Source organism: Gambusia affinis, linkage group LG11 (genome assembly GCF_019740435.1).
Source record: "Gambusia affinis linkage group LG11, SWU_Gaff_1.0, whole genome shotgun sequence".
NCBI classification, from domain to species: domain Eukaryota; kingdom Metazoa; phylum Chordata; class Actinopteri; order Cyprinodontiformes; family Poeciliidae; genus Gambusia; species Gambusia affinis.
This window is the reverse complement of record NC_057878.1, coordinates 11,044,210-11,071,572: the sequence shown is the minus strand read 5'-3', so window position 1 is coordinate 11,071,572 and position 27,363 is coordinate 11,044,210. Positions and strand designations below refer to the sequence as shown.

At 39.2% G+C, this 27,363-nt stretch overlaps 2 protein-coding genes across 14 annotated transcripts in view; both read left to right on the top strand.

Moving 5' to 3' along the window:
* LOC122839287 (phospholipid-transporting ATPase IH-like) overlaps positions 1 to 8,969 on the top strand; it is a 36,251-nt gene extending 27,282 nt beyond the window's left edge. For 2 of the 4 annotated variants that reach the window (XM_044130723.1, XM_044130722.1), the window contains 5 exons: positions 73 to 138; positions 868 to 971; positions 1,061 to 1,226; positions 1,839 to 1,957; positions 5,370 to 5,506. In XM_044130723.1, the coding sequence (XP_043986658.1) occupies positions 73 to 138; positions 868 to 971; positions 1,061 to 1,226; positions 1,839 to 1,916 (414 nt within the window). In that variant the 3' untranslated portion in view covers positions 1,917 to 1,957; positions 5,370 to 5,506. Of the gene's footprint in view, positions 1 to 72; positions 139 to 867; positions 972 to 1,060; positions 1,227 to 1,838; positions 1,958 to 5,369 lie in introns of all 4 variants that reach the window. The other 2 variants (XM_044130721.1, XM_044130720.1) reach the window with 1 other exon arrangement.
* A 1,790-nt stretch (positions 8,970 to 10,759) lies between these two features.
* The window catches only part of mcf2lb (mcf.2 cell line derived transforming sequence-like b), a 41,425-nt gene continuing 24,821 nt past the window's right edge, over positions 10,760 to 27,363 (top strand). For 3 of the 10 annotated variants that reach the window (XM_044130711.1, XM_044130710.1, XM_044130709.1), the window contains exon 1: positions 21,376 to 21,833. In XM_044130711.1, the coding sequence (XP_043986646.1) occupies positions 21,380 to 21,833 (454 nt within the window). In that variant the 5' untranslated portion in view covers positions 21,376 to 21,379. Of the gene's footprint in view, positions 11,006 to 11,808; positions 11,954 to 13,092; positions 13,221 to 17,574; positions 17,747 to 21,375; positions 21,834 to 27,363 lie in introns of those variants that run through there. The other 7 variants (XM_044130714.1, XM_044130715.1, XM_044130713.1 and 4 more) reach the window with 7 other exon arrangements.

Sequence of the window (27,363 nt, the reverse complement as noted above, 5' to 3'; positions counted from 1 at the left end):
TATTAGACATAATTGTAATTATTTTTATTGTTAGCCTGGCCGCTAACTATTGTCTTCATCTTTTTCTTACAGATGTTCGGAAACTGGACGTTTGGGACTCTCATCTTTACTGTCCTGGTTTTCACCGTAACGCTCAAGGTGAGCAAAACGAAATGAGAAAAAAAATCCTGCTGGTTATATAGCAAAACCCTCTCAGTTGTGTTAGATCATAACTACTGCATGAGTTTTCTAAATGCATAGAACAGACTCAGACTAACATTTAGTCCTGTCTTCTTCCTGTTAGAAGACCTCCAAAACATGAACTATAGAGGGAACAATAAAGATTTAGGAATTAGCTGGAGGAGTTTTATTTTTCAGCTCCGGATTCATATTTACAAAATCAATAATTAGTTGGTGAGAGTATAATTGAACAACCTCTGTAAGCGGCTGTAAATGATCTAAAATTATTCATGAAGAAATGACCAAATAAAACTTGTTACCTATTATGAGTTTAACAGCTCATAACAGCAGGTAACAGGAACTTTTTTAGTATTTTTTAAACTATAAATATTCTTTATTGAGTTTCATATGCATTTTGTCATCTAGGCGTACAGCATGTGTTTGACTTTAAGCTTAAACTTCCAGAATAAAATCAGACAAAATATCACTTTGACTACAGTGGGCAGTAGACCTGACCCGATAGTTGATCCAAAAACGGCACCAATACATACAACACATCACACTGGTTTCATCTGTTTGGGTTAGGGTTACTAGTAAGACCATTTTGAAAGATTACAATGAAATTATTTAAAGTATTAAATTTGCTGATGAGTTTCTCCTGTACTGACTGATTCTGTGTTTCCACTGCTGCCATTCTCTATGGCCCAGCTTGCCTTGGACACGCGTCACTGGACTTGGATCAACCACTTTGTAATCTGGGGCTCGCTGCTTTTCTACGTCATTTTCTCTCTTCTCTGGGGCGGCATCATTTGGTAAGGCCTCGATTCAGCCTCAATCCACGCGGTCTTTGCAAACGGATTCCGTTTGGGAATAAATGTCTGTATTCCCTGCTGCTGCTCAGGCCCTTCCTGAACTACCAGAGGATGTACTACGTGTTTATGCAGATGTTGTCCAGTGGTCCAGCGTGGCTCAGCATCATCCTTCTTATTACCGTCAGTCTGCTGCCGGATGTCATCAAGAAAGTCCTCTGCAGGGCTATTTGTCCAACAGCTACTGAGCGAGCACAGGTACGAAAAAATTCTTAAAATAGATTTGAAATTTTACTTCTGCTGATGTTGCATAGTGCGAATAATACTTTACTAAACCAATTTAACACATGGAATTTCTTTCCAACTTTAGTTGCTTATGTAGCAAGTAGAAATCGTTTAAATCCTACTTTACACCAGTAATTTACAGTCAGTAATTTTACAACGTCACAGTAGAAGCTGTAAATCTCCTCCTCTTTATTAATAATCCAGGAAGACTGTTAATGTGTTTCATAGCTTTGAGCACCAGCTGGATTTACTCCGACTTCCTCTTCCCAGTAGTTTAGCTTTACCCTCCTTTTGAAGCAAGCTTTACCATGAAATGGAAGGGGGAAAAAATCGAGTGAAAGGTCTGACTGATTTCTTCCTGCTGTGCTCTTTTTCTTCTTCCTCCCCTTCTCACTTCACTTTATGGATCCCCGTCATCCATATTGACACATTCCCTGTTGCTCCTTTCACTTCTCCTTCACCCTGTTCTGCATTTTCCTATCTCCTGCCATCCCTTCTTCTCACCTTTTCGTTATCCTTTCTATTCCCTCTTCTCCGTGTGGCTGTGACACGCTGCACTGTCCCGCTCTTTCATGGTGACCACAGTCCACCCGCCCGTGCCTTACTGTGGAGCCGTCCACCATCTTCATGCTTTCTCAGTCCTCCAGCAGAATGAGTTTCTGATTGGCCCAGAGAGAGACGAGAGAGAGGAGCAGGAAGAGGAGGTGACTTTCTCTTAAGCCCTCATTTGAGTGTGCATGCTGGCATGGTCCAGTGTCAAGCTGCTTGTCTCTACACCATGCTAACCAGCCACTGTTGACAACACAACTTCTGAGGTTTAGCCCGTTTTCTGCCATTTATCTACTACGCGTTGTTATTTTTGTCCCCTCATATCCTGTTTCAGAAATCTGTGATGCATTGACTAAATTGCCAAAATTGGTAAGATATTATTAATTCAGATTTTCATAACCTGCATTTTTGGACTTGTGATCTGTTTTGTTTATTATATTCTTATTTTTATCTTATTTTTAACAATCTTCTGATGAGGTTTTGAAAAGCCTAGCAAGTAGAGAACTTGTGTTGATAAATTTTATTAATTTATCAATTACTAAAAAGACAAAAAATCACATTTTAAAACAGAAAAACAGTCAAGCCTACAAAGAGGTTTTTTTTTTCTTTTTGAATTAGCAGTGGAGAAACTGCCAGTAATCCAAGCTCATTCAAAAATCAAATAAAACTGTTAACCAGGTTTTTGACCGCTTAGGTCAGGATTGTAAACTGGACCTATGGATCGTCGATGCCAACCAAGACAAGCGAATCAAGAATGTACTGATTAAAAATGTTAGTGTTTAGATATATAAAGCTAGAAGAAACATATTGCAAAACACTTTGTGCTGGAATTGCAACAAAAGGTGGTTCTACAAAGCATTGAAATGGGGTTCAAGGTCACTTTTGAAAACCATTCATTGTTTCTTACTGGCCTTTAATGATTATGTGTTCGTCACATAAAATCCCATCAAAAAATCCTGACAGGATAAAGGAAAGTTCACAAGTTACGAACATTGTTTCGAGGCACCATAAGACTCCTGAACTCTGTTGATTCCTATCATGTGATTATTTTTAATGAAATTGCAGACTGCTTCTTCTAAGTCAAAGAGGAGAGGAACTGTCCAAACGTTTGTCAGTGCAGCCTTCCAAAAGCAGCTTAAAATAAAGAAAATGTAAGGAGCATTCTCTACAGTTTAGTGGGGGTTTTTTTAGATTTAATTTCACTTCCAAGCTGGTAATCTACTTCTTTGTTCTGAGCACTCCTCGGGGTGATCATTCTTGTATCTAATATGTGCCTGTCAAATCTGATGATAGTTAAATAATGCATGGGAAGCTTCTGCAACTTAGGAGCAGAAAATGACTCACAATTCAGTCTTCTTATGTACTTTTGTGGAAATATTCTCGCTCTGAAATGGTAGAATAAGCAAGTAATTGAGTCAGAACATATTTTCCTAGATTTAGTACACAAGATTGGGGCAGATTGCATTATCATCACTTATTTAATGTTATCTGCAGAAGGTAGGGATGGCGGAGGGGCAGGAAATCTGTGTGACTCCTGGCCCATCTGGTGACAAAGTAGGCAGCGAGAAGGAGCCGCTTTACGTTTGACGGAGAGAGAGTGTGGACATAAAGATGCTAGGACATATGACTATATGAAATCTCAAAGTTTGTGGGCTAAGACCACTATGGTAAAAGCACAAAGCATGTATTAGTAGTTGGCTGTTGCTTCTGTTTTAATAGAGGTGTTGGGTCAGTTTGTATGTTTTCCTCAAGAAATTTCCTTTTCTCAAACTCACTATCCAGGAATGATAACCCCACAATTAAGTCTGCTGTGCCAGTTCCACAGCTAATCAGACTCCTACTGCTAGCCTGCTGAAAATGAGCCGGGTCTGGGTTGCAGCCAAATGAGGAATTCCACCTTTCCTCCATTTTTATTGAGCCCAAGCCACTTAACCCCCCGGGGTTCCTTCATTTTGTGTTCCTTCTGTGTCCCTTGCTTTTTTATTTTTTCCGCAAATTCATTTGTGAATACAATGCTTCATCTAAATTCTTTGGACACAAGACAATCTCTTGTAAACATTGCTGTAAAAATATTATCCAGCAATTTTCTAAACAGTTATCCTTGGAAGGTCGTAGAGGAGGGCGTGGTGCCCTCCTCTACGTACATCTCTGTCAAAAAATACTAATTTCTCTCAGTTCAGGAGTTGTAAATTTCAGTTCTTACGATATATAGCATATTTATATTTATTTAAATATTTTTATCACTTTATATTCTAGTTAATATAAAGTGATATATTAACTATCACTTTATATGATAGTTTATATGATAGCAAGGAGATTAAAGTCTCCTTGCCTTTTTTCTTTTCTAGAAAAAAACATTAAATTAAAAACTAATTTCCATCCTACAAATTGGAATCTGAACGGATATTATCAGAGCCTGAGCGTGTTAAAAATTTGCATGAATCTTGATTCTGATCAGTTTGTATTGTTGAGCAAAGTCATAGAAACAACAAATTTCAAGCTCTTATGTGTAAAGTTTAAGATTTACTGTGCATGGGCAAACATTTGTATGGCCATATATTAGTGATTATTACAAGTGTCACTGTTATCATTAATATCTTTAAATGTCTTTGTGCATAATCCCTGGATAGTGTACAACTTCATTTAGCCTTCCTGTTATCTGTTAAAATCCATGTGAGGTCAACTCTCTCCTTCGTCAGTTTGATGAAACTCACATCCTGTGGCACGAAGATGTACGAATGAATAAAAACTGCTAAATTACAAATTATTGGACCAGTTAAATGGCTTGCACCTCACCAGCAGATTGATTGAGCTGCTGACATACCTCTGTAAAAAAAAAAAAAAAAAAACTAGTTTGCTTTCTAAAATGTTTATAACAGCTATGCGCTTCCTCCAGATTTGTTTTAAACTCCTTAAAACTTTGAGTCGCCTTTCTGCAGTAACAACTTCCGAACTGAAGGGTGTTGTAGTTGTGTTGTTGCGTTACTGGTAGCGCTTTGGAATGGTGGATTTGATTTCTTGGGGAAAAACTACTAAGATTCAAGGCATGATCTGTAGGTTTAGCTTTGAAATGAAATATATATTGGAGGTTCAGACAGATTTGATTGGTTTTGATGCAACATCAAGGTGGTATTTTACTGCGATCGCAACAAATCCAACACAAAAAACACATTTTCAGATTTGTCTCTGTTTTCATATTTTTTTTTTTTTTTTATGAAAATGTTTTTGGTAATCTCCTGACATCTAGTGTTACAGACCTGTACTGCAAGTGTAAATTTATTATTATTTATATTGGGAATACTCTGAGGTCATTACTACTCAGTAGAAACGTCCGTTCAAACATTACTGGATGTTGTCATCCAGTCTGTTCATGTTAATTTTCTCCCAAAGATCCATCACCAGCTGATGGATAAATCACAGAAGAAAAAAAAAAATGCATGTCATTATAGGCTCACTTTCAGTTCGTGTGTCCACATGTACAAGTTTGGTTGGCTGTTCTGCATGTTTTTATTCTTCTTAGATTCAGTCTTGATTTGTCTCCTGACAACATTTCACTTGTCTCTGTAGGTCAGCCAGAAGCTGCTGCCTGGCAGCGTGGCTGAGGTGACTCCTCTGTCCTTTCGGCGATCCTACAAAGGCAGGAGCACGGACTCCACCCTCCTCCACCTCGGTGCTGCAGAAACGCTGTCCCTCCACAGCTGCAGTCCTCTTCCCCAGAAACTCCTGGCTCACCTGGCCGAGGGAGGAGGGTCCGACCTGACCTCTCTCAGCCCCTACATGCTTCGTCTGTCAGGGGCGGGGGTTGCCTATTACGCTCCTGGACCGGAGACCCCTGTGTGAAAAACCCCCCTGGAAACATCTGAAGCTGTGTCGTTAAGCTTTCCATTGCAAGAGTGAAGAATTTATTGAACACCCCTCAAAATCATGGACTCTCCATGTTCATTATGTGCATTTTCTGGGGTCCACCTGAGTGGACCACCGTTCTCATTGCAGTGCCCTGACTCTTTCTGTCAAAGCTCCCAGTCAGAACAGTTGGAGAACTCAAAGGGAGCCTTGAGCAACTGTCTTTTCTTTTGTTTGTTTTTTGCTGGGTTTTTGTGAACTCATCCCCATTTTTACTTGCATTATTGCTCTTCCTTCACTTTTTTTTGTCATTTTCAATTTTATTTTGTAAATGTTTGTTAAAAAAAATTGTTGTTCATGGACACTCTGTGGTCTGGCCAAGTAAGGGGGTAGCAGTCTTGCTCAGCCCTTTAGGTATGCGTGCGTATGCATGTGCTCTATAAGTACGCATGTAATTGCCTGTTTTTTTGTATGTTTGTACGTGACACACACCTTTACACCTTTGCCTTACAGGTACGCAGCAGAAGTGGGAGCTAAAGGAGCAAGGCGTGAAAAGGAATTGGTGTTTTACAAAGCCTTACACAGACACAAACATGTTCATTAGATTTACGGTGCCTTACAAAACTATTCATACCTCCTAGACTTTTTCACGTTTTGTCTTGTTGCCACCACAAACTTTAATTTTGGAGGGCTTCGTGTGACAAAGTAACACAAGTAGGAAATAAACTTACCAACACATTGCCGAGGAGAGAGCATTAATCAGAAAAGCATCAAAGAGGACCATGATGACTCTGGAGGAGCTGCAGAGTTCCACAGCTCAGAAGTGAGAATCTGATAAATGGAAATCTGAAGAGGCTACTGCTGGGCTCAGAAGAGATCAAAACTTTAACTCTTTGGCCTACATGCAAACAAGTGTGTGTGTGTGGTGAAACTCTAATCCTGAACACAGCATTGTGGTGTGAATGCTTTTCTTCAACTTGGTGAGGGAAGCCGACCAGTGTTTATGGAAATGTGAATGAAACTTCACAAAATGCTGTTCCTGGAAAAGAAACGGTTTGAAGTTTCTACACATCAAAGGATATTTACGTGTTATAATGACCCAGTCAAAGTCCAGCTGTAAATACTTAAAATCTGTGGCAAGATTTTGATGCACAAAGACACCCTCCATCCAATTTGAGTTGTTATGCAAAGATGTTGAAAGCTTATAGACTTATAGCTGTTATTACATAAAAGATGAACAGCGAACACATATCCACTCCATACTTTTATTTATTAAAAACCATGTATAAGTTCCCTTCCCCTTATTCGCCACTTTGTGCTGGTCTGCCACATGAAATTCCAATAAAACACATCGAAGTCTGCAGTTGCATTCTGACAGCGTATGAAAAAGTTTAAGGTTTATGAATGTCTTTGAAAGGCACTGTAAAGGAGAGATGAAGCAACTCAAGAGGAAAGTGCAGTATTTTAGCCACCCTGCCTTAATTCGTGGACACCATTTTCAGTCGGTCAAATAAAACACATTTATGAAAGTACAAGGATATTCACAGGGATTACATGTCTGTTACAGCGTCTGTTATCCCCCTGTCTTCTTTCTACCCTCCTAATTGTGTCAACCTCTGTCTCATTAATCTGTCAGCGTAGCATGTTGAATTGTCTCTGCATGCTGTACTGCTCCTCTGTATATCATACCTTGTTGCAGACATGATCATCACAAAGCATATCAAGTTATTTTGTTTTCTTTCTGATCAGTGAGCATGCCCTCTGCTGTCACCGTGTGGCCGCTTGAGGTAATAGACTGGAAATGCTGGGGTACTGATTTATGAATGTTGCTATCCCTCACTGTTGCAATGTGCTTGTGTATTTGCTGCCATGAAAACGCTAACGTCAGAATGCTAATATTAGGTAGGTGTGTTACTAGGGGTTGTCTCTGTGTTGCGTTAACTTCTACGTTTTTGTTTTTCTTTTCTGTAATGCGCTATAAAATTATTGATGTCAGTGTTATATGTATGGATGTACATGACAAAAGATTTTGCTATATATACATATATATAGTCTAAAGAAGGTAGATACAGTTTGTCGGGAAAAGGTGGGAGACTTGAAAAGGCGACGTCACAATCAAAATCAATAAGAATGTTGAACTGATTTGTCCATCATGTCCTGTATCTGAAGATTGTAGCTCATAATGGATGAACCACTTTTCCACATTTCTGAAAGCATTTCCGAAGACCTCTTTGTCCAAAGCCTGTCTAGTCTGCTAACATAGAAATGTATTGACTCTGGAAGTCTTGAATGTGACATTCTGAAGCATTTTTTTATATGTTTATACAGTTTATTTTCATATACATCACCATCTGCCAACTTGTATAGATTTGATAACAGGTGTTCAGTATTTTTCTACTGGGCCACAGATGATTTATTACATTAATGGAAAGTTTAGGTTCACCCTCTCAGCTTTCAACCCAAAACCTCCATAAGAGCCACCCTGGGTCAAAACTTCACGTTTTTGTGGTGGTCACTGTGTTGTTGCCATACTTCTACATACTGTGCACCAGCCCTAATACAGCAATGCTGTAAAGGTTATTTATTTTTTTAAATATTTGAGTCTTCTGATTTTCATCCTGTCATTCTTGTGTTGTCCAGTGTTCATATTTTCCTCGCTAGTTTTGTATCTCAGAGAGAAGACTATATTTTAACTGTTGGAGTGCGTGTTGACGTTTGTAACCAAAGTGAGAGTAAAATTTAAATTGTATGGTTGTGTTAGAGGTACTTATAGTCCGACACACTGCACTTTGTTTTACAACAGATCAGTTTTACCCTAAAGAAAACAGCAAGGTCTATTGCTTGTCAATTGGAGTTTGTGGTTCACACTTCCTCACGTTATTTTTCTAAGATTGTACGGGGTGAGAATTAAAGAAAGAAAAAAAAAAGAAGTGACCAAATGACCTGACTAGGAATGAAATGTCTGTAGGTGCCAGCCTCTGTCTCAGCGGGTTTATCACACCAGCCTTCTATTGCAGATCAGAATGTCAAACTGCTTTTTCTAAGTCCATCAGCACAACAGCGGGTGCTCATCCAGTCACTCCTGAGCTTGGCAAAAGTCTGAAACATCGACTGCTCTGCTCCGAGGAGCACACTTCATATCATAGTACCTTTAGTATGCCACTGTTTGTATTACTAAACAGTTTTTGACAAATTACTTGTTTTTTGTTTTGTTTTTGGATAAAGATTTTAAAAGTTCACATGTTGACTTTTTGCCAGCCTGTCTGTAGCAAATGAGGACAAAGCACTGTATTGTCATTCTGCTTGTAATAAAGAATGAAAGAGAAACGAATGGCCTTCTTACAGATTTTATTTTCTATTACGATGATGTGTAATTCCGTCTCTGTCCAGTAGGAGTTCTAAATTACTTATTTCTAGTTTCTGTTTCCAACTGACATGACGAAACTTAAGAAGAACAAAACTAGAAATAAATTACGGGTTAAATTTACAAAGCAATAAAATTGATCATCCAACTTGGGAAATTTTAGGTCCATGTTGGGAAAAAGAAAAGAAAGAAATGAGGAGTTTTGGATGGAATATTGGAAATAAAATAAATGAATTCAAGATTGATAGTTTAGAAATAAGTCAAATACCAATGTCAATAATACCGCCATGGATTTTACCAGAAGCAAATGTAGATATGGCAATAATAGAAAAGAAACAAGATAAATCATGCACGGTAGATAAATATTCAGTACAGATACATATAAACAAATATTACAAATATATTCAAATTTATACAGATGCGTCAAAGATAAATGGGAAGATAGGAGTAGCTTTTGTGGTGCCAGAATTCGATGTAAAAATAGGAAAACGGAGCACAGACGGGTTATCAGTATACACAGGAGAAATGTTGGCAATATTGTTAGCCTTGTAATGGGTGGAAGAAATAAAACCATTAAAAACAGTGATATGTTCAGATTCAAGCTCAGCATTATTAAGTTTAAAAAATTTTCAATCAGATAGTAGGATGGATATATTATTAGAAATATTTTATACATTGTATAGAATACAGAATATGGGGCTGGTAGTTGTATTTGTATGGATTCCAGCGCATATAGAAGGAAATGAGAGGGCAGATAAAATGGCAAAAAGGGCAATTCATAATAATATTAGTTTTAAAGTTAAAACAAGCAAATATGAGGGAAAGAGTATGGTTAAAGAAAAACTGTTAGAAAAATGGCAAAAAAAGGTGGGATGAAGAAAAAACAGGAAGATGGTTTTATAAAATACAGAAGATAGTAGGAGAGAAAAGAAATGGAAGAAGAAATATAAAGGAGGGAAGGGTGATAACAAGATTAAGATTAGGGCATACAGGTCTTAATTATACACTTTTTAAAATACAAAAGCATAATAATGGAAAATGTGATTATTGTGACAGATATGAAACGATAGAACATGTTATGTTAGAATGCCATAAGTATGAAAGAGAAAGAAGGTGTATGAAAGGAGAGTTTGAATGTATTAAGGAAAAGATTAATTTGATAGATATTTTGAGGAAGAATTCGGGGAGTAAACATATACAAATAATTATGAGATATTTAAAGAAAACTAAATTATTTCAAAGAATATGATTAAAATAGGTGTGTGTGTGAATGGGTGCATGATCTAGGGGGGTGGATTATAAAGATATATATAAAAATGGATGAGAGTATGTAGGTATATATAAATAGGAAATTCATTTAGTTAAATTATATATTAAAGGTAGGAGTAGGAAGATACAAATACTTATATAAGTTGATAGTCCATTTCGAACCACACTCCATACCAGTAGGTGGCGGTAATGCTGCTTAAAGTTTGTTGCCAACCGCCAATAAAATCAAGAAGAAGAAGAAGAAGAAGAAGAAGAAGAAGAAGAAGAAGAAGAACTGACATGATGCCGGTTCCGCCTTCATGCGGAAGTAGATCAAACCTACAAACAAACAGTCTGATAATGGCAGAAGTAGTGAAACTTAATGCCTTGTATATGCATTTAAATAATATGAATTAGATCATCAAGAACCACACTCCGTACCAGTAGGTGGTGGTAATGCAACTAAAAGTTGTTGGGTTTTTAGCCAACTTTTAAGTAGCAATAAAAAGCAACAAGAAGAAGAACAACTCAATGCATTGCCCAAGACATTTTTGGAGACATGTTTGCTTTATCAGGAAACACTGAGGCAAAGAGGACAGGCAAGAAAACTCTAGAGTCATACATCAGGTCTGTGACCTTATTTGCGTGAAACAAAGGAGAAATCAGCGTTAAAGCCCGAGTCTTTCTCAACTACAGGAAGAATAAGTGTGAAAGCTGTGTTGGACGCATTTTCTACATGCAAAAGCAGGTGAATAATGACTTAAATAATACAAGTTTATGAAAATATGCCTTCATATTCAAAATGCCTTCAAAAATGCCTAAAAATAAACATTAGTATAAAAAGGTGCTTAATGGTAAATACTGCAGCTAATGCAGCACGTGTTTGTGTTGCCATAGGAATTTATACATACAAAGTCAAGCATTTCTGCCTTCACTTACCCACCTTTGATTTGACTATCAAACAGCGTCGTGACAAAAAATGGCGTGTTTACTACCCTTACTACAAACATAGTAGAGATGCTGTAGATCACAGTTTCATTCAACTGGACACGAGGTCGGCTGCAGGCCTTAATTCATCTCTTGCGTTGTTCCAGGCTCTGTTTATTTTCTTCAAAATCTTTATGACCGCAACAAGTTAACAGTGATGAACCCTGGCAGCACTGATGGAGGTTCAGCTCCTCCTGATAAGGGCCTGTACTTCAGGACAAACGGTGACCAGCGATTGGTCAGTTGCTGAAGTCAATTACAACTCAGTTGTTTTTATTGCTAATCTGTTTTTAATTTCTGAAAACTTAAATGGTAAAAGGGACATAGTGGATTTTTTTTATGTATCATTGTCAAAATATGTCCATTATTGACAATAGTACAAATAATTGAATTTAGTTTAGCCACACAAATGTTAGCTTCAACATTAGGTAGCTGAAATGCTAGGAAATCCTAATATGAAGAGGACTGCAGGGGTCAGATGAATAAACTTCCTTCTTGACATCAATTATGTATTTATTTTTGAGTTAGACCACTTTGTGGTGGTTTGTTTGTTTGTTTTAACAGATGGCCTAATATTTTGCTCAAGCACCCTCTGATGCATGGAAGAGGTCATAATGGATTCTATGATTGTATGAAAGCAAGCTGGCCGGTCCCGCTGAAGCAAAGCATTCCCAAATTACTTACTGCTCTATGCTGCAAGTGTCATGGGGTAAGATTATTATGGAATTTTCTGATTGTAAAGGCTCAGTAGTAAGAGAGTGCTGTAGATCTTTTGATGACATTTTAAGGTTTTTGGAGACACCTATTTCCACTTGCAAATTTCTTTTGCACAATCATGTCAGTCAAAAAACCACAGCCTAATCATTAGAAAGGAAGTGAGGGATGATACATCACATCTGAAATATTAACTCATCCACCATTGCTCTACAGCCCCGAAGCGTTGGCATGATGTAATCGCAGCCATCCCAGAGCTCGGTGTTCATGGCAATGTGTGAAACTCATAGCCATGATTTAAGCTGCTTGTGTTCTTCCATGCAAATACTACAGAGGTGTAACTACAAGTCAGTGGAGTATCAAGAAGACAGTGATGCTCCCATGTACTTATAAAGTGCTGTGCAGGCATTGTGTAAGTCTGTCAGGTTGTCTTTCTTAAGAGATACCCATTTAAGTAAACATCAGTTCACATTATTAGTAGCTCCATAACCCCAGTTTTATTCAGTGGGGATACCATTGGTCATCACCTGATGGCAATGCAGCATATCTGAAGCTGCATGGCCTGTAATGTTTCTGTTCAGATCATGACGCAGCTGTTATACCTTTCCCTCTCGCATGATGTCACTGTTGGATTAACTGTTTGTGCAGTGCTGGCCATCACTTCCCCTCCCCCCCAGTCTGTCTGCCTGGGTCCTCACAGGTTTGCACCATCATGTGTTCTGGGGCTGAAACATGCATGTGTGAATGAGGCTGTCTCCTGCTACAAATCCTCCCCGTCTTCACCGCAGCCCCTCTCTACTTCGCATCCCTCCGCGGACGACTCGTCGTCATTCCTGGGGCTGTCACAGCAGCTTCAGCATCCATCCACCCTCCGTTTAAGCAACATCTTCTCCATCCGCGAAAGCATTCATTTTTCACACTCAGCATCCATCTGAACTCTCCTTCCCTCTGTCTCTGAATTTGCGAACCAAAATCGAAAGCAGCCACGCTTCCACGTCCTCAGTGACTCTTCCCACGCGGCATCCCCCTCTCTTCTCTTCTGCTCGCCTGGGCTCATCATCGTAGAGTCTCGACTTCCCATCATCTTCACCATCATCCACTCTCTAAAGCTGCCAAGCTGTCTCTTCTTCCCAGGAAAGTGTATTTTGGCTGGACAGCTGGGTTACCACTGTCCCTCTGGAAGATGCTTCTGTGGATGAAGACAGAGGAAATGGCTCTTGGGGAGCTGCTGGAGAGACTAAGGAGTGTCACCCAAACCATAGGTGGGTAATGACGACAGGCAGCACGAGCTTCAGACCCTGTATGATGCTATATTTACTGCTTAGCATTGCGCCTATTTTTGTAACTCTGGAATGATATGTAATTATATGCATGCGGGCAGTGTAATTTGCTTCTTTTAATGGTGCTCTCTCAAAATACAGAGATGTTTTACCAGCTCCATTTTCTTCTTTGCTAGCAGTTTATTCCTTTGGAAAATGAGCTTTTCATCCTCATTTTGAGTGTGACAGAGTTATTAGACAAGAATGTCAACTGTTCATGTGGGGCATTGAATTTCTACATCATTTCATTGATATTACATCTGACTTTCTGTTAAACACTGCAGAGAGTGATGAGGAAAGCCATGCCCACCCTCCCTGACCTCTGTAACGCTGGAAATCAAGTGCTATTTGATTCAAAGATACTTTATTAATCCCAGATTTATTTATTTATTCACTCTGCCAGTGGGTCATCCCTCTATCCACCTTTTTATCGTCCATTTGTCCAGCCATCTGTTTTGCAGTCCCATATTCAAAGTAATCCACCAAAATGTCCTTTCTTTTCTTTATTGCACAGTTTCTTCACAACCATTTAAGATTCTTTGTGAACTTAAATCCTTCCCACATATCCAGTATCACAGCATGTGTTTATTAAGTTCCTTTTTCCAAAAAGAAAGCCGTGAACATGTTTTTATTAGTCTGTCTGCCATCTCCTCTGATCCATTTATAGAAATCTGCCTTAATCTTCCCAGTATAAGCACACCATCCCTATCACTAGTACAAACACACTTAAATTTTCAGCCAGAGATACATGAATTGGGAAATGCTATTAATACTTTAAAGTCTAAAATGTGTTTAAAGAAACATCTTGCAAACCTTCAGGGGTTTGCAAGATTTTAGTCCACCCATTCCTTTCCAGTACCAACGATGGTGAAATCATGGCAGTGAGTGGGTGGACTTGGGGAAGGAGGAAAAATATGGTAATCTATGTCCAAGCTACAGTAATGAAAATAGAGAAGTATCCGCCTTTACAGCATTTTTTATGTTGCATTTCTCTTTCACCAAAAAACAGGCACAAAAGCTAGATAACGTTGACATATCTCATTTTGTTTACACTGATAGGGAGCTGATAGATTTGATTCAGTGCCTAACAGTTCCCTAAAGAAAATGTAACATAGATGTGGTGTGGCAGGAGGATGAGAGAGGTAATCAGCTTAGAGAGGAGAGCCTGACACTGACTGCAGAAGACAAAGAGGAAGGGAGAGTGATGAAGAGAGACTCATAAAAAGAAGAAAATTAAAAAAACTGTTACTGGAACGATTTTGTTTTTCTCCAACATGTAATGCGGAGATGCATTTTGTTTGGAGAAAACAGAGACAGACAAATTGAATCTATTTATTTCCCAGAGAAACTGTATCCACCGTGTAGCTGTCTGCTTCTGCTTGTGGTTTCTGGCACAGCTGTATGTTTTGTTAGATGAGAATATATTCGATATCTGCAAACTCAGACAAATGGGGTGATCGTATTGCTTCCCAACCTGCAGCTGACTTGAGATTGAATCATTTTTAAATTAGTTGAACTCATCAGTCCCACCCACTTTATATTTGATTAATCTAATATGAGGCATTGGGGGTACAGTCAAAGTTTTTTGTTCTACTTTAAGCTTAGGTCATAAATATGGCTGATGGCCTACAGCCCTGACCTGATTTTTAAACACCTTGCTAATACTAAATGTTTAATTTTGAGTTTTCTTCTTTCAGTAACTGCGTCTACACTGAAAAGTGCAGCAACTTAGTATCTCTTTGTGTGGCGTTTTCACACAAAGTGTCAGGTTTTTACATTTTCAGGATGTGGCTCTCTGATCAGGGCAGAAAAAGCTGAAAATTGGCTGATTCTAGTCGTCAATTATCTTCTCTCTGCATCTCTAGTTTTACATCATAGCTGAAATTGCTCTTTCATCAAGGACAGCGCCCACACTGGGCTAGATGAATTTCATTGTAACGGTTTTGCAGCCATGGACACAGGCAGCTTTTCTATAGGACAGTAGACCCACTTCCAGTGTATTTGAAGGGCAATGTCCAGTTGAATTTGTAACATTTCCAGCATAAATATGTTTATCTCCACTGGGCCACTTACACTTAGTGTTGTTTTGTGCTTTCAGTTGTAAAAAGCATATGTTATATGGCCCTGTTCAATTCAGCTGATACTCTATAATTAGAGTGAGCTTATGCCTCTTTGTTTGTGTGCGTAGTGGTATTTCATTTGTGATTGTAGAATAGGAAAGTTGGGTCGGTTGTTGAGACTTAGAAAGTGTCTCAGCTTAGCTTCACGCTGCCCAGCTGTCTCTCGGGTAAACGCAAGTCCTCAGTCATTTTTTTGTTTTTCAGATTCTTCTCTTTGGTATTTTCTGAACAGGAAGATCAGCGAGGAAGTTTATAGATCAGACGTGAATGTCGCTCTGTTTTTGGTACCATATTGTGAGGTTCTGTTTCCTTTTTTTTGTTGGAGGTCAGCTGAGCTGCGCGGTCATCCTCTAAAGGCGGAGCAGGTGTAGAGCCAGATGGATACAGCAGGCTGCTTTTAGTCCCCAGCTTGTTAGTCAGTACCTTAAAAACAAGAGCAGCAGTAACATTTCACATATATTATAAGAAAGACCGATGATATTAGCTTCTGCGGTAGATTGTTTTAAACTGAGCGTATTGATGTGTATTAAGGTACATTTGGTGTTGGAGCTATTGAAATACGGAGTTGTTAGGGGGTCTCAAGTATTCATGGGTTCTAGCTCTTTGAGGGTGACTCACAAACACTAACACGCACAAATACCAGGGGTCTGCTGTCTCCATGAAAACACTAAAATATTTTGCACAGCCTAAAGTAGGAAAAGCTTTGAAAAGCTGGTTTGAGGGGCGTGCTGTGGTGGCGTAGGGGATAGCGCAACCCACATTTGGAGGTCCTGAGTCCTCGACGCGGCCGTCGCGGGTTCGATTCCCGGACCCGGCGACATTTGCCGCATGTCTTCCCCTCTCTCTCTCCCCCATTCCTGTCAGCCTACTGTCATATAAGGGACACTAGAGACCACAAAAAGACCCCCTGGGGGGGAGAAAAAAAAAAGCTGGTTTGCCAGAGGTGACTGCAGAGTCATTGGGGATGTGACTGACAAATGTAATTTATTAACTAGAGGGACAAGAAGTTGGGTTTTGTCCAGGATTTAAACATGCCTGGATCAGGACCAATACATGCAATTGGATTGGAAAAAATGTAAATTGATTACCACCTCCAAATGTGCCAATGTAATGTTGGATTCTTTAAAAGTTGTACTCAGAACATATTTACTTTTTACCTGATGTTAACATTAAAATGTCAAGATGCCAGCATTTATATCGAAGAAGAGTTGGGTGGACATTTCAGTAGGTATGCATTGTGAAGAAAAACATGCAGATTGGGCTGTAGATGACATGTCTGTTAAAACAGCGCTGATGTTGTGTGCAGTTGCCTCATCAGCATGCGGGAGTGCTTCTCTTTACTAAGCCTGTCAACACTGAGCTGCCTTTTACTTGCCAGCTTTAACTACCAACCAGGGCCAAACACCGACACAAAACACACATAAAGCATCCTCTGAGCTGAAGGAGCAGCCCCTGTGCTTGTTCTTTGACTTCAGTTACTCACAACATATTGACTCTGAAAGGTGAAAACATACAGTATAAAGTTTTCAGACTGTTATGTTAGTTTTTTGTTGTTGTTGCTGTTTTTTCACACAACGGGTTTCAGCAGTTTCCAATCCTTTATGTGATCTTGTTGTCAGACGTTGGATGCGTGAAAGAGTTGACAATTGAAAAGCAGATTAGTTGTGGAGCGGAGGAGTATAATTAGCCTGAGAAGCAGAAGGGGATTTGCCTTCCACCGGCTGCCCTCTGCTTCTGTTGCACTCGACCTTCCTTCCCTCTTGTCTTACTTGCCGCTGCGGCAAGTAAGTCAGTCAGTCGTTGCATTTGCGTGGAGGTATGAATGTCAGTGTGTGTGAGTGTGCCCTCCCGTTCTCACCTCTAGAGTGAACCGTTTTGGTTTGAGAGATTGTGCAGAGAGTGACTCAGCTCTTTCTAATTCTGCCGGCTTTGCACAGCGCCGTTTCCTCGAGTCCCCAATGTGGCACTGCAGCGGACACTGGACTGGTGTTGTACCCAGTGCAGAGATGTCCTCACTGAATGCATGCGAGATCCTTTGGTTGTGATCCTGAGTAACTTGGCACAAAAATAGCCAGGTGTCTGTCCATGTCCGGATTTGGGCAGTGCGTTTTGGAGTCTGTTAGAGTGTGCAGCTGAGAGTTCTCCTTGGATGCCAGTTTCTGTTTGAGCGTGACGTCCAGCGGCCTGCTGTCATGTCCCTGCCTGAGTTTCTCCGGGAGGGTGGAGAGGCATCCTGCCGGCTCATGAACCGCCTTAGTCATCTGATCCAGAACTTGGACATCTCAGGGCTGGGTTCTTCTTTCCCATTCAGCCCTGCCAGTCGCAAGAACTCCTGGAGGGACTGGGATGGTAAGAGGAGGAAAGCTTCTCTTGTTTTAGCATGTCTGTGTTAAAGTCCTATCTTTCCACGACTGCCACTCTGCAGTGCTGCAGATTTGTAGGCAAAGCATAGACGCAGACACTCTGTGTGTCTGTGTTGTGCATAACATATTCATCTGGCCAACAATTCTGCAGGGCAACATGCCCAGAGCCCCACAAAGTGTTTCCAGTGGGCTTCCCTTGTTTCCCACTGGGTCTGTTTTGTGTCTTTGTGTGTATCACATTTTGTGTGTGTAAGAGTGCATGACTGCGCAGCTTAAATAGCCTCCTCGTTTTCTAGCTCGCCGATCTCTGCAGCTGCACTGACATTTTTCCATAGGAGAGAAGGATTTCTCAGCAAATGCGGCATTTGCAGCGTGCAGCACTTTGCCCGCAGAAGGGCTGCTGCAATGGAAAAGGAACTGGGGTTTCAGATTGGCATCCTGTTAGGTCGTTTCCACTTTGAGACATTGTTTTTTGGGACTATTTTAAAAAGGAGGTCTAGTGCACAGCAGTAAAAAGAATGGTAAGGAAAACGAGGAAAAGTTCTTCTGAATCAGAGAGAGGGATACCAATGGTACCACTTAAGTCAAGTGAGTTGATGATATTTGTTCTTTTATAGACATAGACATGCTTTTGAGAGCTTATCGTTTGTTATAGGTTGCAGCATTTTGAAGCTAACGCTTATATTCTTTAAATACCTTCAGCTGTTTCCTTATTTTTCACAAAGATTGCTCTTGGACATTTTGCCTTGTTCTGTTTCTGGATACATGTTTATGTTGTAAGCTGCAATTATAGTTTATACATGTAGATTTTACAAGCCTAACTAATTTTGGAGGATCGACTCGAGGTAACAGCATGTCCTTCATAAGTAGTGTGATCATGCTGGAACTGCATGGTTTCCTGTGAAGGTTTTTATTTCCTTCCAGCTCTGGAAAAGTCATTATTCTTTCTGAAAACACAAGAAGAATTTGAGAGGCAAATCACTGGTTCTTATGTCTTTATAGACCGTGCAGCTTTTTTTTTTAAAAAACCTTATAATCTGAACATTGTGACATAAAAGATTTATTAAGGTCTTTGATTTTTTTTTTATTATTACACGAGTTTGAATTTAGTGGGAATTTTCTATACACAGGCTCAATTTATACACACAGCACAGCCAAGTCTTCAACTTATTATTTGAGGTGAAGGTGAAGGAGGTCTTCCTTCTTCATTTTTCCCACTCACTTTGTACACCAGTACCACCGTACCGCGGACAGTGTAACAGGTTGATTCTTCCACCACAGTTCATGATGTGGCGTTCTTCTTCTGTTGGAAGAAGTTGGAAGTTCCTGGTTTGTTCTGAAACATCTTGAACATTTTGCATTTATTTTAAGGTGAGAGTTTGGCTAAGGTGGTTCAAGCTGTTGGCTTTTTCCACAGGACAATGTTACATCTATTAACACGCATGCAATGACTGTGCTCACAATCTCTTTATTATTATTTCTGTCACTCATACATGAACGTAACCAGCAGACTTTCGGCAGTCGTCATGCTCTTATGATCTCACTGTTGACAGCGTGGCCACATGCTACAGACATAGCATGCTTTGTCTGGTCTGTACACATCAAAAGTAGTTCTAAGTGGCTAACGTTAGACTCTCTGAATAGCATATCCAAACCTCTGACCTGCTGAAAACCAATGACCTATATGTAAAAGGCACGTCTGTAAAAAGGAAACCAACCATTTTTGATAAACTCTACCAATTCTGTCATCCAGATTTAAGGTAGATTTGAAGACTTCAAAGAGTATGTGGTCTAGTAATGTGCTTAAAGGGCATTAAAGTCATTCTTTTGAACTGGTATATATTAGAGCCTCCATGGACTATAGAAAAATTAACAATTATAATTGTGCACCCCGGCCTTTCAATGCTCTTGAAGTTTTATGTTAAATAATTCTTCCAATCTGAAAAAGTATCATTTCAAATAAATAATTAAAAGCCCAACATTTCAATAATATTAATGCATATGTCACTGCACGATACTGTCTGACTAGAACTGCTTATGGTATATACTGTATAAGTTTCGAAACTCACCAGAATTTCAGATTGAGCAAAACAAAGTCTGTTGAGGTTAAAGAGGCATGTGTTTGATCACTTGATCCATGGATGCTCCTCTGTTGGTTTTTAACAAAAGCAAACCCAGTCTAGTCACATGTTCAGATACATGACGTATGCCTCATTGTTTCCCTGAGCACTTCGTAAATATTTGCTCCTCTGGTCTCTTCAGTGGAGTTCTCATTTTATAATGTGTGATTTTAAGAAAAGAAGTGCCCGTAAACACAACGTGTGGGTGGATGAATTTATAGCTCGTATATTTCCCTCAGTGACCGGCCGGCTGCTTCCTTGTTCATACTCGTGGTTGTTTTTAAAGATTGACCCTCTCTGGTTTTAAACAACCCGTGCAGACTGTATACAGCGATCTATATGTCCATTGATGTGCCTCAATTGGTCTTCTATTTTTATTATAAAAATTTTAGAAGGAATAAAAACAGAAGCAAATGAAATCTACAGTGTGTAGATTTACACAATGTTTCAACTCAGTATAAAAGAAGATGTATTTGTGCCTCTTGTTTGTTTTAAGACACTGCTGTCTAAGGCTTTTAAAGCCATGGTTTTGACACCGATGGCTTCCTGTATGCCACTGGTCGCAAAGCAAACACTCATGTAAATTATCCTGGCATCCCAACACCACCGTAAAAAAAAAAAAAAAACTATGCAAATTCAAGTATACATAACAAACTCCCACAAGAAAAGCATAACTTTCTCTCACATTTTAGCACCACTGACTGACTGACTTAAAGTAGATAATTATGGGGTTGAAAGACTGATATTAGTGTCCATTACCTGGCTTTAACTGAAATCTCTTTTCTGGGTTTTGTTGAAATTGAATCTTAATTGCCATATTCTGTCAAGAAACAGTGTCTTTCTTCAAACGAGGTCTCCTCAGAATCGGCTCTTTCAGTGAGTTTGTAAGAATGGGGTCATTTGAGTGGAGTAAACGAGAATAGAAGCGTTCAGTTGACAGGCCGTGAATGGTTAAATGGGGTTGCAGGCAGTGTTTGAAAGGGCTGGGCAGAATGGGAGCTTTGTACTTCTGGTGCTCATTTCCAGAGATAAGCCAATCGGTTATACCAGGTTTGACTGCCCCAGGTAAATGAGCACTGAGAGCTACAGTATTTATAACATGTTTTAGCATATCTTTCCTGGGATAGCTAAATCATTGTCCTGTATCTCAGTAGTTGCTAGCAGTGGATGCATTTTACAAGTCTGACTCGGGTTTGAGAGCAGGTCGGATGCATTGTTCTTTTAGGCGATAGAGGAAACTAGTTGGGTTATCACTGAGGGCTGGGTAGAGCACTACACTGTAGCTTTTGTATACAGGGGAGGTAACCTGAGGTTGAAAAAGGAAGTCCTTTCAGTTAGTGATGTCTGCAGGCGGTGGAGCACCTGCACAGGCTGCATGCACTTTTTTGGGGAAAGGTGGAGTCAGCATGGGAGAGAAGCTGTTCGTGTGACACTCCTGCACAGCTTCATGGAGCAAATGTTGCAGAAGAGTCGCGAGCCTGGAGTAGACTACACAACAGATGGCAAATTCAAGCTTCCTCATGGAGGAGGATGTGGACCTCGGGTTAGACTGTGGGATTAGCACAAAGGCCAACTTGGAGCTAACTCTGGCAGAACATGTGATTGTAGATTCCGATGAATGCCTAGAAAAGCAAGTCTTGGATTTGTTTGTGACTGCAGGATGGACAGAGTTTCTGTCTGCTGGTAAGGAGCAAAGAGAGGGGGGTCCAGGAGGAGATGGAAAGAGACAAGCGGAGGGAGAGGAGATCCGTGCTGATAGAGTTTTAGTGGAGACTGGAGCGAATGAACAAATGGTGGAAGAAAAGACAGATAATCGGACTGAGGAAGAGATGGATGAAGATCTGTTTACACGTTTGGATCCTAAAGACGAGTGTGGATGTCGTCATGTTCGGATTTCTCTTGAAGAGGTGGAGAGATTCTACAAATTTTCCTGTCGTTGCCACTGGCTCTGTGGTAGGTGTTGCACAGCTGATATGAATGTGACTCAATCAGAAATTTGCTAAAGGTTTGACCCACTGATATACTGTATTCAGTTTCTTGTTAAACAGCAGTAGACTATTAGCTTCAGTTTTACTTTTTTCTTGCCTTCCTGTTCTGTGTGATCAGTATTAATTTACATTGCATCAAAGAAAACAGCATTATATTCATATCTAAAAATGAAAGCAAAATAGATGGTTGGAATTTGAAAATGGCTTTAGTATCTTATGTGAGTATTTTGTGTGGTTTGTGCTGTTAGCATGACAAGAAAACAACAGTCTTCACATGTCGTTCTTAGAGATTGACAGTCCTCACTTTAACTCTGGAACTTTTTCCAAAATTTCCAAATCAAAAATGTTCCACGACACACATAAGCTGAAAGCTTAAAAACACAGCACTTTTACTCTTCTGAGCCTTCCTGTTTTCTGTTGGAAGTCTTGCTCTCTCTCACTCTTTCCTAAATAAACCAAAGACTGAGGAAGAGATGGATGAAGATCTGTATACACGTTTGGATCCTAAAGACGAGTGTGGATGTCGTCATGTTCAGATTTCTCTTGAAGAGGTTGTTTCTTTTTAAATACCTTTTGACATCTGTGTGTTTAATCCGACTTAATATTTGAAAACTTCACTGAAACTAAAACTGAAAACAGCCAACGCTGAGCCTTGCTGTTCTTTACGTGAACTTTTGCGTTCAGTGATCTGAAAAAGATTGGTTTTCAGTCAGACCAGTTCAAGATCAAAAGTATCCAAACTCTGTTGCCAGCCAATGTTTTCAAAGCTTCTCTTATTTATTCATCCTACAGGTTGAATAAAGATTCAGCTACAAAAATTGAGAGTCGAATACAGTCGGTGTAGATGTTTTTATTTATTTTTTTCCAGTTCTGCAAACATTTTTTCCAGTTCCACCACAACAGTTTGATAAGGAAAACTGCAGCTGTGTGTGTAAGACGCCGAGGCGGTTTTATTCTCGTGACCTTTGCTATGAATGAAGAAACACGTTGGAACTGGTTTGGATTTTAGTTTGTTTCAGATTGTTTCTTTTTCTCTGTTTCTAAAACTGTGTGTGGTCTCACACTTTATTTATTTGATTATCAGATGAGCTCTGATAATCATCACCATCACCTTAGACACCAAACGTTTTGGTGTCATCTGAGCCGTCTCACCTTTTGTGTTCCTTCATATTGCATGACCTGTCACGACTCTGCAGACAGCTCTTTGCTTTATCTGTGCCTCTCCTCTTCTTCACGGCCATTCCTGTAGTCTGACTTGTGACTATCTGTTGCATCTCCCCCATTTTTCTGATAATATACACACTATTACCTTGAAAAAACGAGCCACTAAATGTGTGGAAATTCACTCAAAGCTGAATCATATTTCAAGTAAGAAAACATGCAACTCTAATTGTTAGCAATATTTTGTTTTGTTAGAGAAGCTTGATGGTGTTTTTTTATTTCAAAAACAGAGAAGCAACATTTCATTTCCGTCTTCTGGTCCTGTTTAATCTGTGTCAGTAGTGGCAGGCGGTCCAGGTGTTGTCACTGTGACCCACTAACGTTTGACTCGTCAGCCATAAACGTGAGCCCGAGCGGACACTAATCCCAAACCCTGAGCCTTATTAAGAACATTAACGCTTGAATCGGCAGCTGAGCTGTGAGTTTGCGTGCGAGTGCGTGTGTGTTTGGGTGTGTTTGTGTGTGTGTGTGTGGTTGGGGGTCGGAAAGGAATTCTTTTGTTACTAAAGACCAGAAAGGTTTTCTTAGTTGCAGAAAGTTAACATTTTTAATTAGGTGTTGGGCAATATTCTTATCTCAATACTGGGAAGACCTCCAAAAAACACACCAGAGTTTACCATGCTTCTATCTGATCTGACAGATTTGTGATATTATTTTATATTTAAATTTAATTTAGGACATTTTGATGGTTTCAAACAGACTTTGTTAGTTCTCTTAGAACAAAAATGCAATAAATGATGGATCTTTTTTTCTGTGTGTGGAGTAGACAGACAGACTTTATTAAAATTTCAGAATCAGCACATCCCCTCTAAAGATTGTATTTTAAGTCCTCCAATAAATATAGTCGTTTTATCAAATTTTTAGAGCTGACAGAGCTGTAGGGAAAACAGAGCTGTATTTCTGTAATCTCCACAATATCTCCACAATATCCAAACAGCTCTTCTTTATCCTCAGTTGTGCTGTCCACATAATGATGTTCATTATCCACGAATGAAGAAAACATGGAACAGTGGGGAACATTTCCTGGAGGGAGCAGCCTAGCAAAACTAATCCAAGAGTTCAACGACAGCCGGGAGATTATGAAAGGTCACGGGATCTTCATCTAAACCTCTCCAGGCCTCACTTGCCTTTAGTTTTCACGATTCAACAAAAGATCAAAATTGGGCCAAGATGACATTCATGGGAGAGTCCCTGGAGGAAAATGATGGCTTACCAATAAGAATAGAAAGACTAATTACACATTTACCTAAAAACATCCTGGTGATCCCCCATGTCATTAACTTACAACAGTTCAGTAAAAGAACGTCATATTAGCAGTAAAGCATGGCGGTGGTAGTGTGATGGTCTGGGTTTGCTTTCCTGACTCAGAACCTCAGCTTGTGATCATTAAAATGGTTATACAAAGAAAAGTGGGCCAGATGTCCTCCACACCAGTTGTCATAAACGCTTCATGGCAGACATTGCTGTCAGATATAGTTGTCTTTTTACACAGGACTAAGTTTGTTTGGACATATTTTTCCCTAATAAATAATTCTTTGTTTGAAGACTTTTTGTATCTACTTAGGTTAACTTAGTCTGACACTCGTTTAATTACCTAAGTAAACACTTTTTCACAGCACTTAATCTTTTCTACTTCCACTATATCCATCAATAAATACTGTTGCAATAGATTCGTTTGCAATCTTGGTTATTCGTAGATCTACCAAGCTTCATAGTGTTGATTTTATTTGCTGTAAAGATGTACAGGAAGTTCAGTTCTCTCCTTTTTGGAGTTTAAGGTTCATTTATTGTGAGATCACCCTCCGATACTGGCTCTCGTTTCACAGAAACGGCCCTCGGGACTTTTCCAATTGAGCAAGAAGTGTGGTGAAAGGATATTTGCACAAGATGATGAAGAAAATGTCCACGAAGAAATGGGCTGAAGCTGAAACTGGACATTAATGGGGACAAAGGGGATTTTTCAGAAACAAAATAGTCTCTTTCCAGCCTGATTGAGGGTCTGGTTTTGATGTGATATGCGTGGGAGTTTCTGGGGGTAGGGTGTGGCTGGTGGAGTAAGTGATATCAGGTCAGAGAGAGGAAACTGATGGAGGTCTCTTTGTGAGCTTCAGTGCATGTGGAGCATAAGAGAGGCTGCAGCTTTGTGTCCGAACACCCAAGGCCATGCTGACCATCATTAATCATGGTTACATCGCTTTACAACATCACTATCTTCACAGAGATAGAAGTTTATTTGCTTTGATTCATATTCGTCTGCCTTGGTAGAGGAGAAAGGAACTAAGCTTAAAGTGATGTACGGAGAACATTCAGTGAGCAGTTCCTGATTGAGTCATGCTAACTAGGAAACGCTGAAAAGTTCGAGTTTGGTCTGCTACAGAAAAAATGAACAACCTCTTGGAAATTTTTCCAATTAATTCTGAACATATTAATTTAAGAGAAATCTTTGCTTTAAAACACATAAAGTCAGTCAGTGTGTATCATCCATACTTATTTGGCTTGAAAAAGGGTTATAAAGAAATAAACCTTGGTTCTGTTTTATCTAGTGATTGAATAATTGATGACTTAACCCATTTATCCTAGCTTTACGGTTCCCTTCTTTATTTCGTGTATTTTTATAAGGTAACGGTGTGTATTTACTCCTTGCCGTGTAAGATTAGTGTGACCTGGGTGTCAACATCAGTGAACTCCAGCTGTCTTAAGGTTTGAAACCATCTGTTTCAGAGGTTGTGTTGGATAAAGCCTCAGCGGCGCCACAACATTGGCTCTGGGTCAGTTCTTTTTCAACCACATGCTGCCATATTGTCCCAACTAGCATATCAGCAGTTCATCAAGATAAATTGAAACTTAAAAAAAATAAATAAATACTGCAAACTATCAATTGTGTCAAAGGTCTCCAAGGTGACAAATTATTGGAAGGTTAGTACGAAACAGTTCATCTTCACAACCAGGTCCAAATAAAAATAAAAATACTAAATTTACAAAATGACTTGACTGTCCAGATGTTGCATTCTTTCATTTTTTTCTTTCATTTATTTTTAAGAGTTTCATAAATATGGCTTGAAATTTAATTTCTGCCAATTTTGTCTACTATTGTCTATATATTCTTCATATAGATTTATACATATGCCTGTCTGTTGTGTTAAATTAGTAGTTTTCTAATCTGTTAATGAATGATCCAGTTTGGTTTCTCACTGTTGTCACTTCCTGTGACCCTAAAGTGTTTTTACATTTCATAAAAGTAATCTTGCTCTTATTTATGTTATTTTGTTACTTAGGCTCAGGTAGAAAAATTATCCATCTCTCTACGTGACAAATATTTAATAACTAAATAGTGTGTTTGTTTGGCTACTCTACCTGGGGTCAGATTATTTATTGTTTAGGTGCAAGAGAAATGTAGTAACCTGCGAAAAAAATACTACACATATCAGCAAAATGTAGTTTAAAGCATTTTCTCTCTTTCAAAAACTGTCTATTGACTCTGGTTGTATGGTTTGGTTCGGATCAGAAGAGAAGATCAAATTGTCAGAACAATAATAGTTTGAAGCATGTGCTTCATAGTTCTTTGTTCAGATTTGTTTAGGAAGTGTTTACATTTCTCACATTTGTTTCATGGTACTCCCTGGCATTCCTGTAACTGTTTTGTTGTGCTTAACTTCCTATTTTGCTTGACATTTAGTTTTTCTTGATACATATACAGCTCTGGAAAAAATTAAGAGCAAACTGGACTGAATCCCATTGAAAACCTCCTGGTTTTTCCACCAAATACTGATTTCTGAACTCAACATTAGTCTTGTTGTTTCTAAATGAACATAAACTTGTTTTCTTTGCATTATTTGAGCTCTGAAAGCACTGCGTCTTTCTCCTTATTTTGGCTATTTCTCATTTTCTGCAAATAAATATAAAATTTTTGTTTAAAGTGTAGGAGTTCATAGAATAAAAGAACTGTGTCTATTTTACTCAAATATATACTCATAAAAAGTAAAATCAGAGAAACTGATCATTTTAAGTGGTCTCTTAATTTTTTTCCTTAACTGTATATACGTGTGACAAAAACTGTGATTTCTTACCCAAACTAAGTAGACATTTTGATTTGTTTAAAGAAGTTTTTTTAAGAATCGTACCTGGAGGATGATAGTTACAGTTTCTTTAATGGTGCAACTCAGAGTGATATTTGCATGGAGGGATTTGGAGCAGTCAGTATTTTACCTGCCGTCGGTCGACACCGGAGCAGAGATCTGTTATCTTACTCTAACTACAATTATCTCATTAATGCA